The 17,581-nt window shown below is 44.9% G+C and overlaps 2 protein-coding genes across 2 annotated transcripts in view; one reads left to right on the top strand and one right to left on the bottom strand.

Annotated features, from left to right (window-relative positions):
- CCDC38 (coiled-coil domain containing 38) overlaps nucleotides 1-8,658 on the top strand; it is a 43,008-nt gene extending 34,350 nt beyond the window's left edge. The window contains exons 13-14 of the mRNA XM_013004077.1: nucleotides 6,194-6,287; nucleotides 8,548-8,658. Of these exons, the coding sequence (XP_012859531.1) occupies nucleotides 6,194-6,287; nucleotides 8,548-8,658 (205 nt within the window). The remainder of the gene's footprint in view (nucleotides 1-6,193; nucleotides 6,288-8,547) is intronic.
- A 524-nt stretch (nucleotides 8,659-9,182) lies between these two features.
- On the bottom strand, nucleotides 9,183-14,317 carry SNRPF (small nuclear ribonucleoprotein polypeptide F). Its single transcript, XM_045292027.1, has 4 exons — nucleotides 14,213-14,317; nucleotides 12,003-12,128; nucleotides 9,864-9,928; nucleotides 9,183-9,315 (listed from the first exon to the last, which is right to left on the bottom strand). Exons 1-4 carry the CDS (start codon nucleotides 14,213-14,215, stop codon nucleotides 9,249-9,251), a joined length of 261 nt encoding a protein of 86 aa, XP_045147962.1. The 5' UTR covers nucleotides 14,216-14,317; the 3' UTR covers nucleotides 9,183-9,248.
- Between the last annotated feature and the right edge of the window lie 3,264 nt (nucleotides 14,318-17,581).

Raw genomic sequence — 17,581 nt, forward strand, 5'->3', positions numbered from 1 at the left:
GCTAGGCAGGGATCCTCAAGGAAAAGTGTCCTCGTGGCAGTTCTGCTTAAAGGTGGTGACGAGAGCACGTCTATTTCAGGTGGCACCTGTTTCACGGAGCTAGTGTGAGGATTAACTTCAAAATCCATAGAAAGGAGCACTTCAGTGTGCTTGGCAGAGAAGTACTGCCACTAGTCCCTGGTGTTGGGTAATTTGTTATCGCTCACTACGTTGCTGATGCATGGGACATACTGTCCCCGCCGTAGACAAATGAAGTCCAGAATGGAAGAAGTTGATCTGGTGTGATGCTATTGCCCAGAAAACAAACTTGCCATGAAAAGTTAATCTTTTCAATGATAGGTTATTTTTCCCACAGAATGATCTCATGATGATTTTTAAATCATGACTAAGGTGACCAGGCATCCCGCTTTTGGGGGACAGTCCCGCTTTTTAAAATTTTTTCCCGTGTCCCGCAGCATTTTTAAAAAGTCCCGATTTTTGGAAAGAATGCACGACAAGCTAGGCTATACGGTTTCCGGCTGCCATGTGCCTATTCCGCCAGGATAGGAGTTTTATCAGTGGTGTCCCGCTTTTGTCCTGCTTTACCAATGTTAAAATCTGGTCACCTTAATCATGACCGTATTTGCTTTTTTAAAAACGATATATCTAGGCAGTGAGTTTTGGGGAGTTTGAGAACACATACAAAAGGGCTTCAAAAAACATATGGAAATTTTCCGTTATCTGTTCATTACGCTTTGCCACAGATGTTCTGTGGTCCCTCGTATGTTGTTGCGTTGCGGGTAGGTGGCATCGAGTCCGTTCTGACTCACGGCGACCCTCTGTACAGCAGCAGGAAACTGCCCCGGCCTGGGCCTCCTCACGGTGGTCCCGTACTGGGGCCTGTTGGCACAGCCACTGTGCCAATTCATCTTGTCAGTGGTCTTCCCCTGTCACCCACCCCCTGCTTTCCCAAGCATGATGTCCTTCTCCAGGGACTGGGCTCTGCTGATAACATGGCCACAGTCCTTGAGATGAAGTCTTGCCATTCTTTCCTCTAAGGAGCCTTCTGGCTGTACTTCTTCCCTCGGATATTACCAAAGTATAGCTATAACTTTTTTCATCATGATACACAATTCCAATGATTTATCATTTTCACTCAAAAGAGAATTGCAGTTGATCTTGCCTTTGTTTAGAGACAACTAAGCCCCGAGGAATCCTGGTGGCACAGTGGTTCTAAGTGCCCAGCCAGAGGCTGGTGGGTTGAGCCCTGCAGGGACAGCGAGGGGGAATCCAGTGGCAGTTGTTTCCAGAAAGCTATGTAGGGCAGCTCTACTCTACCCCGTGGAGTCAACGTGGGCAACGAGTAACAAAGTATCTCCTTCATGGACACAAGCGCCATGCTAGTTCCATCCCATAAGTGTATGACATTGAACTTAAATCATAGCCCCCCAAATAGCTCTCATTTATTGAGTACCTCTGCCAGGCATTGGATTAGGCATTTTATGTAATTTGTCCACACAACAATCCCATCACCCCCCACCCAAATAAAGCCATATCAAGTCCACTGCCATTGAGAGGCCATTCTGACCCTTAGAGAGCATGTATGGGGTTTCTGAAGCTGTCTATCTTTAAGGGCGCAGATAACCTCATCTTTCTCCTTCAAAGCGGCCTGTGGGGTTGAACCACTGCCCTTGCAGTAAACAGTCCAAGGCTTATCTAATAGTGTCACCAGGGCTCCTTAACAATCCTAAACAGGTGCATTGGTAATTTTATTCATTTTTCAGATAAAAAAACTGAGGCTCAGTGAGAAAAGTTGTCCATGTTTCTCCAGCTAGTGAAACTGAGCTGAGTGTAAACCTATCTGACTCAGAATCTGGCTCATTGTTCCTTCCTTCCTTCTCAGGAAAAGACAAGCAGCATTTCTTGGTTTTAGTTTGAAAATAGCATTCATAAACATTAACTACGAAGTAAACTTTTATGATAATTAATAGCACTCTAAGGAGCCCTAGGGACTCGGCGGGGTAAGAATTGGGATGCTAACCACAAGGTCAGTGGTTCAAACCCACCAGCCACTCTGGGGGAAGAAGGTGGGGCAGGTTTACAGCCTCACAAACCCTATGGAACATCTCCACTCTGTCCTGGAGGGTACCATGAGCCAATCAATATCTATTTCATAGCAATGGGTTTAATTTTGGAGGTTTTGAAAAAGCATTTTCCCTGGGACATAATCCACACATATCACACAATTCAATAGTTCAATCATATCAAGAAAAGTTGAATAATCATTACACAATCCATTTCAGAACATTGTCTTCTTTCTTATACTCCTTGTTATTAGCTTCCCATTTCCCCCAACCTCCCGGTCATACTCCTGAGAACTGTTAACCCAGTTACTGTCTCTATAGCTAGCCCTGTCGTGGATGCCATAGACTGAAAAACCTATACAAACAAAGAAACAAAAACACTAATAAAAACAATAACAAGTTAGGGGAAAACCTCAACGGCAAAGAAAGCAGAAAATATTAAAAACCCAAACAACTTTAAAATGGGTCAAAACGGAAATCAAGTGATACAGTGGTGGCTTGTGTGTTGATGGGACTCTGGAAGCTATGTCACTGGTATGTCACAGGCCAGCAAGGTCACCCAAGGTGAACAGGTTTCCGTGGAGCTTCCAGACTAAGAACAGGCAACGAAGGAGGACTCGGCTCCCCACTTCGGAGGAAGGACCCCCTGAAAACCTTATGCATGGCTTCAAAATGTTGTCAGATACGGAAGGTCCAGTGGATGGCAATAGAACCTTGCTGGAGGATGGACTCTCAGGTCAGAGGGCACTGGAAAGGGACTGAGGAGGAGCCGGTTTCTCAGAATGGAGCCAGCCATGACGCCATGAGTCAGGCAGAACCTGTGGAAGTGACGCCTTCGGGCTCTTCACGAATCAAAGTGAGCTGAAACAACTGCAAATAGCTGCTAATGATCAGAACTTGGAACGTGTGACATATGCATTTAGGAAAATTGGAAGTCGCCAAAAATGAAATTGAATGCATAGAGATTGATAGCCTAGGCATTAGTGAGACTGGTGGTACTGGCCATTTTGAATCAGGGTCACATGACTTACTATGCGAGAAACAACACAATCAAGAGGAACGGCCCAGCATGCATTGTTCAAAAAGGACATTGCAAAGCTCACCATGAAGTACAGTGCTGTCCGTGATAGGATTGTTATCTATCCGCTCTCGAGGAAATCCCTCAATACAACTATTACTCAACTTGATGTACCAAATCTAGGGAGGAAGAAATTGGAGAATTCTACTAATGACTTTAGTCAGAAATTGATCAAAGATGCAGTCAAGATGAATGGATAATTATTGGTGACTGGAAGGAATGCAAGAGTTAGAAACAGTAGCTGGAAAATGTGGATTTGATGATAGAAGCTGGAGATCTAATGTTAGAATTTTGTAAAACCAACGACTTGTTCATAGCAAATACTTCTTCATAAAACAATATGAAACGTGACTATATACATCGATGGAATACAATTGACTACATCTGTGGAGAAGACCAATACCAGCAGCTAAAACCAGGCCAAGGGCAGACTGTGGAACAGACCACCGTTGCTCCTATATAAGTTCAGGTTGAAGCCGAAGAAAATGAAAATGTCCATAAGAACCAAATAAAACCTTGAGTTCATTCCATGTGAATTTTGAGCGCATCTCAAGAACAGTCTTAACACATTGAACGCTAAGGACAGAAGGCCTGATGAGCTGTGGGAGGACATAAGACCATCATTCATGAAGAAAGCAAAAGGTCATTTAAGAGACAGGAAAGAAGTAAAAGATCAACGTGGATGTCAGAAGCGACTATGAAACTTGCTCTTAATCATAGAGTAACTAAAACAAATGGAAGAAATGATGGCGTCAAAGAGCTGAATAGAATGTTTCAAAGGGCAGTGTACGAAGATATCGTCAGAGGATAATGAAATATGAAAAGACCTAGACTTAGAAAACCCAAAGGGAAGAACACACTCAGCATATCTTAAACTGAAAGAACTCAAGAAAAAAATTCCAGCTTCAAGTTGCAATCTTGAAAGATTCTCTGGGAAAGATAATGAATGATGCAGGCAGCATCAAGAGAAGATGGAAGGAATGCACAATTACTGTACGGAAAAGAACTAGGTGACGTTCCACCATTTCAAGAGGTGGCATATGAGCAAGAACTATCGGTGCTGAAGGAAAAAGTTCAAGCTGCACAGAATCCACTAGCCAAAAACAAGGTTTCAGGAATTGATAGACACTAATTGAAATGTTTCGACAAGCTGATGAAGCACTGGAATTACTCGTGTATGCCAGGATTTGTAAGACAGCTACTTGGCCAACTGACTGGAAGAGATCCATATTTGTGCCCTTTCCAAAGAAGCATCCCAATAGAATGCTCAAATGATACACCAATGTCATTGATATCACATGCAAGTAAAATGTTGCTGAAGATCATCCAACAAGGGTTACAGGAGTACACTGACAGGGAGCTGCCAGATTCAGAAGAAGATGTGGAGCAAGGAATATCACTGCTGATATTAGATGGGTCCTGGCTGAAAGCAAAGAATAACAGATGTTTACTTGTGTTGGACTATGCCAAGGCACTTGACTATGTGGACCACAGTAAACTATGGACAACCTTGAGAAGAATGGGAATTCCAGAACACTTCAGTGTGCTCATGTGGAACTTGTACGTGGACCAAGAGGCAGTTGTACGAACAGAACTAGGGAATGCCGTGGGGTTTAAAATCAGGAAAGTGTGCATCAGGGCTGTCCCCTCGCACCATACTCATTCAGTCTGTATGCTAACAAATAAGATGGATTATGTGAAGAATAGTGTAGCAACGAGATTGGAGGAAGGCTTATTAACAATCTGCAATAGGCAGATAATGCAACCTTGCTTGCTGAAAGCTAGGACTTGAAGCACTTGCTGCTGAAGATGAAGGATTATAGTCTTCAGTGTGGGCTGCAACTCCATGTTAGGAAAACCAGAATCCTCACAACTGTACCAGTGGGTACCATCATGATAAATGGAGAGAGGGTACAAGTTGTCAAGGATTTTGTCATGCTTGGATGAATAATCAATGCATAGAAGCAGCAGTCAAGAGATGAGAAGATGAGTTGCATTAGGTAAATCTGCTGCACAAGCCCTTTTTAAAATATGGAAGAACAGGAGGTCACATTGAGGACTAATGTGCGTCGGATTTAAGCCAGGGTATTTTCTATTGCCTCAAGTGCAGGTGGAAGATGGGCACTGAAGAAGAACTGATGCGTTTAAATTGTGCGGAAGAAGGATATTGAAAGTACCGTGGACTGCGAAGAGGACAAACAAACCCGTCTTGCAAGTACAGCCAGAGTGCTCCTTGGAGGCAAGGAGGGAGACTTCCTCTTACCTACTTCGGACATACTGTCAGGAGAGACTGATCCCTGGAGAAGGACATCATGCTTTGTAAAGTGGAGGGGCAGTGAACAAGAGGAAGGCCCTTAAAGAAGTGGATTGGCACAGTGGTTCAACAATGGGCGCAGGCAGAGGCACAATTGTGAGGCTGGCGCAGGAAGGGGTTCCCCTCGTGTGCATAGGATGGCTATGGGTCAGTCGACTGGATGACGCCTCACATCTGTCAGAACCCACGTTCCAACGTACTCTGCATGGTAGCGAGGCTCTTCGCAGCCCTGGTCGGTGTTCCGTCCAGTTCCCCTCCACGTTTCTTAGAAAAACGGATTCAGTTTTGTTTTTAATAGAGCTACAGAAGTGTTCTGTACTTTTCTGTCTGTAGGTTATACTTCAATAAAAGCGGGCTTAAAGGGGGAGAGACATAGATGGCAGTTAAGCCAATGCACCATCACTCAGATTCACATTGTGAAGTGCTGGAGGGGAGGAAGTGGAATGAGAAAAAGGCTCATTTTTAGATAAAGATCCAAGTGGATTTTATTTCTTTTCAAAATGGTAAAATGAGATTTCGGGCTATTGCAACACAAATGGAATTTGTTCTGGAGATTTTACCTGAATTTTATCAATCGCCACAGCTATGCGTAATGATGAAGTGATAGTTTCATTCACCCTCTGAGGTGGGGGAGGGGTCTTTTGATATTTGGCAAGTTCATGACCAAGTAGTGATGAGGTAGATCCTTTTTTAATTTCACTTAATAGTTACGAGACTGTCTTTGTCTTCTTGTGACAGGTTGCGTGAAGAGAAAATGAGAGAAAAACAAAAACACCAGGAAGAACGGCTAAAAGCGGCTCTGGAAAGGGCCGTCGCACAACCAAAGAAAAAGGTCTGTGGTTCGTGGTCACAGCAATGCCAATGTGTGCGGTGCTTGGGTGGGGGGAAGCCACCCGATCCATCTAGTGCCTTCAGGAAAATAATTCTTGCTGACAGCTTCAGTGGGTCCCTCCGGCTCATTTTAAGTGGTTCACATTGCTAGGTCTACATCTGTGCTCATGAGGCATGGATCAAGATGCAGTTGTACCAACAGAACGAGGAACTACGACATGGTTTACAGTCAGGAAAGGGAGGCGTCAGGGCTGTATGCCGCACCATCCTCCTTCCATGTGTATGCTGAGCAAAGGCTCAGAGAAGCTGGGCTATCGGATTGGAGGAAGAGAACTCCAGCTTGCTTGCTGAAAGTGGACCGGAAGCACCTGCTGGTGATCAAAGATTGCAGCCTGCAGTGTGAACTACAACTCAGTGTAAAGAAGACCAAAGGCCTCGTAACTAGACCCACAGGCATGACAGCGGAAAGAAAGATTGAAGTTGTCAAGGATTTTGCCTTGCTTGAATACATATACAAAGCTTACTGGGTAAATCTGCCACAAGACTTCTTTAAAGTGCTGAGAAGCAAGGATGTTACTTTTAGGACGAAGGTGTGTCTGACCGGAGCCATGGTATTTTCTTTTCTTTTTTTTAACCTTTTATTAGGGGCTCTTACAACTGTTATCGCAATCCATGCACACATCAACTGTGTAAACCACATTTGTACAGCATTCTCAAAACATTTTCTCTCCATTTAAACCCATGACATTAGGTCCTCATTTTTTCCCCTCCCTCCCCGCTTCCCCCTCCCTCATGAGCCCTTGATAGTTTATAAATTGGTATTTTGTCATATCTTGCCCTGTCAGACATCTCCCTTCACCCACTTTTCGGTTGTCTGTCCCCCAGGGAGGAGGTCACATATAATTCCTTGTAATTGGTTCCCTTTCCTACCCACTCTCCCTTTACCCTCCCTCTTTCGCCACTCACACCACTGGTCCTGTAGGGCTCATCCGCCCTGGATTCCCTGTATTTCAGTTCCTATCTGTACCAGTGTACCTCCTCTGGTCTAGCCAGACTTTCAAGGTCGTATTCGAGTCATGGTAGTGGGAGCGGGGAGGAAACATTTAGGAACTAGAGGAAAAGTTGTATTTCTCATCGTTGTTACATCGCACCCTGACTGGCTCATCTCCTCCCCGAGACCCCTCTGCAAGGGGATCTCCAGTGGGAGCCATGGTATTTTCAACTGCCTCATATGTGTGTTAAAGCTAAGACACTGAATAAGAAAGACTGAAGAATAATCAATGCATTTGAATTATGGTACTGGTGAAGAATATCGAATGTGCCGTGGACTGCCAAGAGAAAAGAAACAAAATCAGTCTTGGAAGAAGTACAGCCAGAGGACTCCTTAGGGGCAAGGATGATGAGGCTTCGTATCAAGTGTGTTGGACGTTATCAGGAGAGACCAGCCTCCGAAGGCCATCATGCTTGGTAAAGTAGAAGGGCAGCAAGGATGAGGAAGACCCTGAACAGATGGGATTTATACAGCAGCTGCAACAATGCGCTGAAACACAGGAACATCTCTGAGGATGGCAAGGGTCTGGCCAGTGTTACATTCTGTTGTACATCAGGTAGCTAAGTGGGAACCGACTGGGTGGCCCTTACCACCTTGTGTAGCTCAAAGTCAGGTATGGCCCCACACCATTTCTTCAATTTAATTTACACAAACTCAGCCAACAGCAAAACAAACAAGACCATGCTAAGAGAAAAACTAACCATTCGAATAGTGCATTTTTGAGTCTATGCCCCAAAGAAAATAAGTGTGAATTTAGGAATTTCTCTAAGCCACTCCTGGTAGAAACACCTACACGACTCAAAAAAAAGGCCAGTGTTTAACAGTGCGTGGCTTCCTACTGTTCTAACAAAATATCAACTCCAATCAACTTTTCAACAAGTCATCTCTTCGAACCATTAAAGGCAAAATAGCTATGGCACTTACTGAGAAATGTTGTCAACAGGGTTTTTCCAAGTTCACCAGGCCATATATATATATATGTTTTGCCATATTCTATTTGATGGCCTTACCTATAAAAATAACATCTTCTGTGTAATATGGGTGGCTCCATTTGTTAATTTTGCCTAGCATGTTGGATATCCACCAGGTCTTTTTGTGCCGTGATTTAATATTCTAAACTGTACTGTTGTAAGTTATTACTAGCATGTTATTGATATCCCAGTGGACAACTGCCTACCACAGATAATAGTAGTCTGCTTTCCTTTTTCAGTTGGGAAGACGACTCATCTTTCGCTCAAGACCTCTTTCCGATGACAAGCGTGTGTTGCAACTTGGCGGTGACACAACAAAAAACCTGGAGGAAGAGTATTTTTTTACTTGAATGGGCCAGTGAGGCATCGTATTGCAATGTTTTTTAGGCATTTTGCGGATTTTGGTTTTCAGTAAGGGCACTATTCTGTCCTCTGCTGGTCTGACCGATTTGAGCAAGGCTTTGATATTAAAGGTTATAGGAATGTCTTGTTGAACAATTTTGTGAGATTGTTTTTATTTCCCATGCTGTTCTTTTCAGGGAGAACCAAGCTTTGACCTAATGACAACTCACAATTCCTGCCATGCTCTACCACCATGCTCAGTTTACCTTTTGTGTGGTGTGCCAAGCTGTCTCAGGTGCCTAGGTATATAATATGCATTCATTAGCTTATCATCATGACAGAGAGTTAACAGGCAACTTACTGAGTACTTACTTAGTATTTTACTAAGTAAAATACTACATGTAATAATACTAGGATGATGCTGAGATTTATAAAGGTCAAAAAACAATGTGTTCTGTGAATAATAGCTCAAATGTTTCACTACTCGACCTTTCTAAATATAATTCAAATGTAAACATGAAGGATTCAAAAGTCAACTTGAAAAACAAACAAATCTTTATTGCCTAGAAATATACATATAAAAAACCCACAAAAGATGTTATTCTCTCATTTCTCCATCTTCTTCCTCTTCTTCAACACCTCTGATATAAAGAACATTATTACACCTGCAAAAAAGAAAAATAGTCCATTTTTGGTTGTTCCAACAGAAAACCAGATAGCTCAGAAGCACTATCTTATTAAAAAAATACAGAAAGCTAAATTTACAAGCTATTATTTCTTTCACTTTTTGAAGAAGTTTTAACCATTGGCTTGAGCTAAAAGGACGTGGCATTCATGTTTAACATGCAGTTGTCACAAATGGCATCTGAAGCTTCCAAAGGGAGCGTGGCAGTTTGCGGTTAGTTCTGTAGTATACTGGAGACCCCAATAGCACCAAAACCTACCTAGTACTGAGCCACGCTCTTACAGGAGAGGCAGGGAAAACCCAAGACCCTTCAGCTCAGACCTAGGAAGTTTCAACTCAGGAAGAGCGATCGGAATAATAGCTGTGACATCTTTAAACCTTTGACAAGTTTAACAATTTCAATGACACTGATGTCCAATTGACTATTAATAACAATTCTTAATTCTGAAGTTGAGAGACACTGGTACATTTAAATAAGTACATCTAATGCTCACCAGTAATTTCTTACATATCGTACTACTTTGTTACCTTATTAAAACTTCACCCAGATGTCCAGACAATGCCCCATCTATGTATTCTTCTGTATTTGCAAGCTTTAAATAGAAAGGAAATTTATTAGTATAATTTATAAACAACCAACCCACTACTGTCATGCAGTTTCTGACTCATATCAATCCCACAGGGTAGAGTAGAACTGCCTTTGAGGCTATAAATCTTCATAGGCGCAGAAAGCTTCCTCTTTCTCCTACAGAGCAGCGAGTGGGTTTGAACCACTGACCTTGCAGTTAGTAGCTCAACATGCCACAAGATAAAAATACTGTAACAACACATTTAATATCAGTGAAAGAACTAATTAACTGAGACTTTTCCATATCAACAACTCACATAATCTATAATCAATAATTAGAGAGTATTGCCAAGGTAGTATTTTGGGGTTTCATACAAATATCCCCTAAAGTTAACATTGACTGACATAGAACATGTTATACAGGAGGGCTTAAAAAATGTTCATGGAAAAATGCTATTCCATTTTCCAAAAAAGTTTCAAAGCCCCCCCCCCCCCCCCCCACAATAATAAAGCTTCAGCATAATTTCCAAAATCTCCTAGGTTATATTTCTCCTACGGGGCACTGAAAGAGCATGCTGAATAAGATAGTCTCTGATCACAAATAAGATGAACTTTCCCTAGAGTTCAGCTCTCGAGAGCTAGGTACTGACCTTTCCCTAATACTGTTGTGACTCATAGTTAGGTACCCAAAAAGGTATACAAAATCTATGGCTAAAATAGTAAATCTTTTGGTCAACAACCAAACACAAAGAACTAAACCACTTTTACACCCACAATATATTATGATTAAATTGAGAGCCGTGTGGAGTTATTTACAGGAACTATGTTGTTAATTTTATGAAAAATACTTAACTTTCTTTCAAATAGGGAACTAACTTTACTGGTAATTAAAAAAAACCAACCACAATCAGTGCCATCTGGAGGTCACAAGAGCAATGAAGGAAAGGAGAGGGGATAACCAGGCAAGTGGCAAAGAACAGGCTCAACGAGCATTTACAATCGTTCAATACATGAAGGCAGATACTGGATGTTCTATTCTCTTTCATAGAAAACATAAAGCATCCTCATATCCAGAGGACGTGGCTGCTAAGGGACAAATCGTTTTACATGTAACAAACATCAGAAATAATATAGTTTAAGATCACCTATTCTGAAAATAGTGATTTGGGGCCAAAGTTCCCCAGCATTTAATTGGCTTCTATATTATACATTAATTCTCACAATACTTATCACACTTAAAATAGATAAACAAACGAAGCGCCTCCCAGGGGTTGAAAGACTGTACGTGGCTATCAGACCAACAGAACTTTCTATCATTCTCTTCCTAACTGCTTCTGAAAGAGCTGCTGTCACCTTCTTGTGACATGGAAAAGCATGGGCCCACCACAGGGTCTTTGTGCGTGCGCCTTTGTAGTCCCTGCTGGCTGCCTGCTCCTGCAAAGTGGGATGCTCTTCCCCCAGATACCTGCCTCACACGCTTGCTTCCAGTCTGTTTAAATTTCTTCTTCCGAGAAGCTTTCTCTGGCCATCTAACTATTGATACACACGGTCACTCGATTCCTTTGTTCTGCTCTATTTCTCTTCAAAGCATCATTACCTGGCATCAAACTCCATTACCACCTCCAAGCACTAAGACATAAGACCCTTAAGGGCGGGGACCTTTGTTTTTGGTTCATTGCTAGAATCACCAGGCAAGGCACATAAGGGTGCTCAATAAATTGTTACTGAGGAAATCAATCAAAATTTTATCAGTGTGGTTGGTTAGTTAGGGATACATTTTGCATCTCATTCTGACTTGGTCACTAGGAAGCTGTGTCACTTTTTTACTTACTCTTGGAATACATGGAGTCACGGTACACCTGGTTAGGTAACCTTTACAATATATACGACTCATCAGTGGCTGCATTGTCGGTTCATGTCATGTCTTGGATCTTGTATAAGAACAGTTATGAAATCTTCCTGGCCTTGGCTTTGTTCCTGATTATGATTTATGTTTATTGATTTCATGGCATGCATTCCTATAAACCACATGAAGCCCTCAAAATAAGGTGGAACAAAGTAAATGCCACTTTAAAATCTCTGCTAGCTCTTGAGCTTACCTGCATGTTCATGTAGCCATCTACAGACACCAGGTAGCCCTTGTACTCCATTCCCCACTTCAGTTTCACCATCACTGGCTTTCCTGTTAGTCCGTTCAGGAACGGTTTGGGATTGAGGGGTAAACTCTGCAAAGAAAAAAAGGGAGAGGAGGTGAATTTGGGGCTTCTGCCACCCATTCTCCCCTACCAACTCAACAACTGATACTTTATAATAGCCCAAAGATACATGCTACTTAGAAAGGGAGGAAGGACTAATTAATCCCAAGAAAAGGGCATCCTGCTCGATAGAGTGACAACAAAAAAGACGACGACCTGCAAAAACATGGGCTGAAACAGTGGCTACACCACTGGGCTCGACCACAGCATCAACGTGAAGATGGTGCAGAACCAGGAGACGTTTCGGACATGAGGTTGCCATGGCGATGCATCAGCGCGGACTCAACAGCACCACAGCAATAACAAACGAGGCCAATTCTGGACTCCTCTCACTTTTAAATTATGAAAATTATTACATAATTTTCACTATTCGTTGAAAAGCATCAGGAAAATTTAACCAACCAATTAGTCAGTTTCATCTTCTACACTGTCAGTGGTTGTCATTATTCACTTAACCACTGTTCTAGGCTCTCAAAAAACAATGTTGAAGGCACTTAGGAAAAATAAAGACGATATAGCTACAGCCCTCAAAAAGCTGACAGTCATGGGCCAGGGAGAGAGCGTGATCGACAAATAAATGCAACTTATTACGAGATCAGCAGTGAGAACCGACCCAGTCCATGGGAGAGAGGAGACATCTGAAATAAATAATGTCTGTTTTAATGGATGAGCAATGTTTCCAGGGAGGGCAACATGTCATACCACTAGGCAGAGGAAGCCACAGCTATCAAAGCAGATAAGGCGAAAGCAACCAGGTGAGCTCCAATCAAACAGTTGTTGTAGTCAGCTTCAATTCATGGAAACCCCAGGTGAGCAAAGTAGAAGTGAACTGCAGGCACTGAGGTTAGTGGAGACCCCTAAGGTAAGCTTAGAGATAACACGTCAGTGTTGGCAACGCTTCCCAAAGGAGGCTATAGATGTTGGGGCCAGAACATCCCACTTTGATTCCAGGGGCTAGGGCTAGGTTGTGTTTGACTTTGTATCAGGAGTGGCAATGAGTCCTGTTGGTGTAGTGGCTGCTAACCACCAGGCCCGCAGTTCAAACCCACCAGCCTCTTGGAGGAAGAATGATGAGGCTGTCTACTCCCATAAAGGTAGTGGTTACATTTTGAGTGGCAGCTCCTTGGGGGAGAAAGATGAGTCTTCCTACTCCAATACAGTTACAGTCTCAAAAACCCACAGGGGCAGTTGTGCCCTGTCCTACTGGGTCATTATGAGTTAGAATCAACGTGATGGCATGGCAGTGTTGGTGTTTTAAATCACTAGTGCCTCACTGGGCCTGCTGCAGGTGGTGGGCACTCACTGAATGCTTGTTTATTCAGCAGATCAGTTGGTTTCCCAGTGAATTCATACTTTTCTCCTTCACTCAGCTGCATCCTCATCAGGCCCAATGTAAAAAGGAACCAAGAAACGTGTCTACACAACGCTCTGGATATGCATATTCTGAGCGATCTGAATGGGCAGTTTTCACTCCTCTCGCTCTCTCTAGGTTACCCATACAATAACTTAACATCCTCTTCCTCCTATTCCTTAAGGGGCCGTGTTTCAGACCACTTAAGCCTCGGGCCAAAGCCCTGACCGCCTAGCTAACAAGTATGAAGCAACCGGGTTCGGGGGCACCCATCATTATGCTCATTTGCTGCGATCTGATGAGTGCCTGTCGCCCGGCTTCTCAGGGGCGCGCGAGCTCACTGAAGGTTGGCGGGACGAACAAATGACCGTTCCAAGGACTGTGCTTTGGCTGCCCGGGGGGCTGCGGCGCCTCCATCAAATGAATGGAAGGGCTTCCTGGCGCGCCCCACCGCTTCTCTCCTCCGGCGCGTGGTCGCAGGCAGGAGGGAATGTCGGGGCGAGGCTCAACTGAGACGGGGGCCAAGGAAAGCAGGAAGCCCCCGGGGAGAGAGAGGCACCAGGGGGCCCTCGCAAAGTCCCCGGCTCGCGAAGCACGAGCGCCCCAAGCCCTCGCCCGGATGAATGGGGAGCGCGCGAAACCACGGCAGGCCTGGCGGACAGGCTCGGCCGCCCGCTCTCCCGGCCACTCACGCCCGCCTTACCATCGCGACTCCCGGCGAGCGGTGCAGGCTCCTCGCCGCCGACTCAGCTGCCGCCCGGCCCTCGTGACTGAAGCAGCGGATCTAGGCCCCGCGTCGCGGCGCTACGAGAGAAATGGCCGCCAAAAAGCAGTCTGACCTTTCACCTCCGACCACAGTACCGCCGGCTCCTTTGATTGGACGCAAAGAGATCCGTGCTGATTGGAGCAGGCGGCTGGCGGCGTTTCCTGGCAACCGGCGGCGTGCCTCCTGGCTGACCGACCGGTGGAAACACTCCTGCGAGCTTGCAAAGGCCAGGAGGACCCCCCGCCTCCAGGTTTTCTTTGCTCCCCAACTGCGGCCAAGGGACTGGAGCTGGGGGTGCTGCCTCCCCGGCGGGAGATGCTCTCTGTCTAATTTGAGTCAAAATGGACTCTCTGGCTGTGAGTTTGGGGGAGGGACGTGATTTCCGGACAACTTCGCTAACAAAGGTTTTCTGTGTACTTTTACTCCGGCGAGAACGAGTTTGAGAGCCTCAGATGGCTTCCTCCTGTTCCCCCAGATTCTGTAACTTACGGGTTCCTCTGCCCCGGTCCCCTTGTGCCTGATCGCTACCTACTGACGCCCATTTCGACCCACTGTCTACGAAGTGGGAGGGCAAAACTCGCCCTTCACCCACTCCTTGCGGTCGGGCTCCTGCCTCGTGCTGCCGCGGAGCTGCTGGCTGATGCTTTCAAACTGCCGACCTTGCCGTTCCAGCCCAACTCGGAACCACTGGGGCTCCTGCCGAAAACAAGCAAACTGCCACGTAGTGGAGCGGGACTCATAGTGACCCTATGGGGCAGGATGGAGTGAATGACCCCGGGGGATTTCCCAAACGAACTCTTCGCAGGAGTAGAAAGTGATTGGCGGCTTTCAAACTGCTGACCCTGCGGTTTGGTGTATAAAAAAGCAGAGGCCGGAAAGACAGCACGTGACCACACAGGCAAATAGATTTGTGAGCAGCAAAGGGACACCCAGGGTGGCAACAGCCACCTGAGACCAGGGCATCAAGCGGCCATGAGTGCATATGAGTGTGTGGGTGAGCATCCTGTGCTTCCGGCTATGCACACACGCATATGTGTACAATGTGCAGTTCTCTCCAAAAATAGGTAACCGATCAGTGTCCTAAATGACAACAACCAGCAGATAAGAGTTGCAAAGTCTTCAAGCAGCAATTAGCGAGCCAGCCGGAGGCCCAGCCAGAGCTGGAGAGCTTGGGGTTGGCAGGGGACTTGTTTCGCTAAATCGTTTTGTGCGGACTGGACACTACGACTGAACGGGGCCTGGAAAGACAGTGTCAAGTCCGGGAGTGACAATAAACCCAGCTGGGCCTCCGTTTGAGGCGCCAGCAAGTTAGGAACAAAAGCAGCCTAGGAAAGGTGAAACCCCCAGAAGAAAGGTGCAGAATTAATTTCAGATGCGGTCAAGTCGGGTCGCACACTCTCTGTCCTGTTTCCTTTTCATTGCCAGTCGTTTTTACTTCGTTTATAATTTCGGAGGTGGGTGGTTTACTCCACAGATGAGCCTTTCACTATAACTTTCTCAGACCCTCATTTGTCCTTTCCTTTTACCCTGCTCTGCACAGCTCATTCTAAGGGCAGTATTGCTTTTTGCTACCTCTGGGACACGAATGTAGAGTTGAGGATTCGGAAATGTGGGTTTCTTAGCATTATGGTGTCATAGGTAAGCCTTGGAGGGGCCTGGTTTCAGAAGCTTGGTCCATCCCTGTTAAACCCCTCACACCAAACTCACCGCCCTCCAGTCAATTCCGATTGGGCCTTTGTTTCCTTCGTTTCCTCATTGGCTGATGGCCTCTGAACACTCCCAAAACACAGAAAGTGGAAAAAATGCAGGGCTCGGCAGGGCTGCGGAAGCTTTCCAGGGGATTAAATAGCAGGAAGGTGAAGGGAGAGAGAGTGTGACCCACCTCCGGGGAGAAAACAAGGAAGAGGCTAGCCTCAGCCATTTATCTCTGCTATCCTCAAATCAAGCTGTGGCCTGATTTACAGGCTAAGCTCACAAAACCCTAACTATCACACATTCCAAGTATGACTTTTATTTTTAGCTGTGTCTCAGTGAAGGGAAGCAAATCTTACAGCAATCTGTGTCAAGACAGCAGCAAGCAAATCACTGTTGTGAGTTAATTCCAATTCCTTTAATTTTACAAAAGACCAAATAACAGAGTAGACCTGCCCCATTGGGTTATCAAGACCTTAGATCTTTACAGGAGCAGACAACCTCATCTTTCTCCCTCAGAGCAACTGGCGGGTTCAAACTACTGACCTTGTGGTTAGCAGCTCTATCCACAGTCTACTACACCACCAAAGATGTTGTTAGGTGCTGTCCAGTTGGTCCTAACTCAGTGACCCTGTGTACAACAGAATGAAATACCTCCTGGTCCTGAGCCAGCCTATGCTTGTTCCTGTACTTGAACCCGTTGTTGCACCCACTCTGTCGACCCGTCTCCTTGAGAGTCTTCCACCTTTTCATTGCCCTCTACTTTGGAAACATGATGCCTTTCTCCAGGGACTGGTCTTTCATGACAACATGTCCAAAGTACTTGAGACAAAGTCTCACTATCCTTGCCTCTAAGGAGCATTCTGGCTGTACTTCTTCTAAGACAGATTAGTTTATTCTTTTGGTAATTCATAGTACTTTCAATATTATTCTCCTATATCACCATTCAAATGCATTGATTCTTCTTCGGTCTTCTTTAGTCGATGCCCAACTTTCACATGCATGTGAGGCAAACGAAAATACTTTGGGTTGGGTCAGGCGCACCTTAGTCTTCAATGTAACATCCTTGCTTTTCAACCCTCTAAAGAGATCTTGTGCAGCAGATGTACCTAATGCAACACATCTTTTGATCTCTTTGACTACTGCTTCCATAGGCATTCATTGTGAATCCAAGCAAGACAAAATCCTTGACAATGTCAGCCTTTCCCCCATTTTTCATGACCTTCCCTTTTGGTCCAATTGTGAGAATTTGGTCTTCTTTACAGTGGGTTGTAATCCATACTGCGGCTGCAACCCTTGATCATCATCAGCAAGTGAGGGTCCTCCTCACTTTGAGCAAGCAAGGTTGTACCATCTGCATATGGCAGGTTTCTAATGAGACTTCCTCCAGTCCCCATGGTGTATTCTTCAGACGAGCCAGCTTCTTAGATGATTTGCTCAGCATGCAGATTGAATAAGTATGATTAGAGGACACAAACCTGAGTTGATTTTTCTCATGGAAAATACTAATTTAATATACCTTGGATATTAATAAGGTCATTTGTTCCAATAACAATTGATGTACAGTGAACCCTCGCCACTTCGCGCTTCGAATTCCGCGGCTTCACTCTATCG

The sequence above is a fragment of the Echinops telfairi genome, unplaced genomic scaffold (genome assembly GCF_000313985.2).
Source record: "Echinops telfairi isolate 266 unplaced genomic scaffold, ASM31398v2 ScPeMD7_2;HRSCAF=8, whole genome shotgun sequence".
Classification (NCBI taxonomy): Eukaryota; Metazoa; Chordata; class Mammalia; order Afrosoricida; family Tenrecidae; genus Echinops; species Echinops telfairi.

Bases quoted from the DNA above. Each gene is read 5' to 3' on its own strand.
- SNRPF (XM_045292027.1), bottom strand. The intron at 9,929-12,002 runs GTAAGCTCAAGA...TTCTATTTAAAG, and splicing joins ATGGCTACATGAACATGCAG to CTTGCAAATACAGAAGAATA. The intron at 9,316-9,863 runs GTAACAAAGTAG...TCTTTTTTGCAG, and splicing joins CTGGGTGAAGTTTTAATAAG to GTGTAATAATGTTCTTTATA.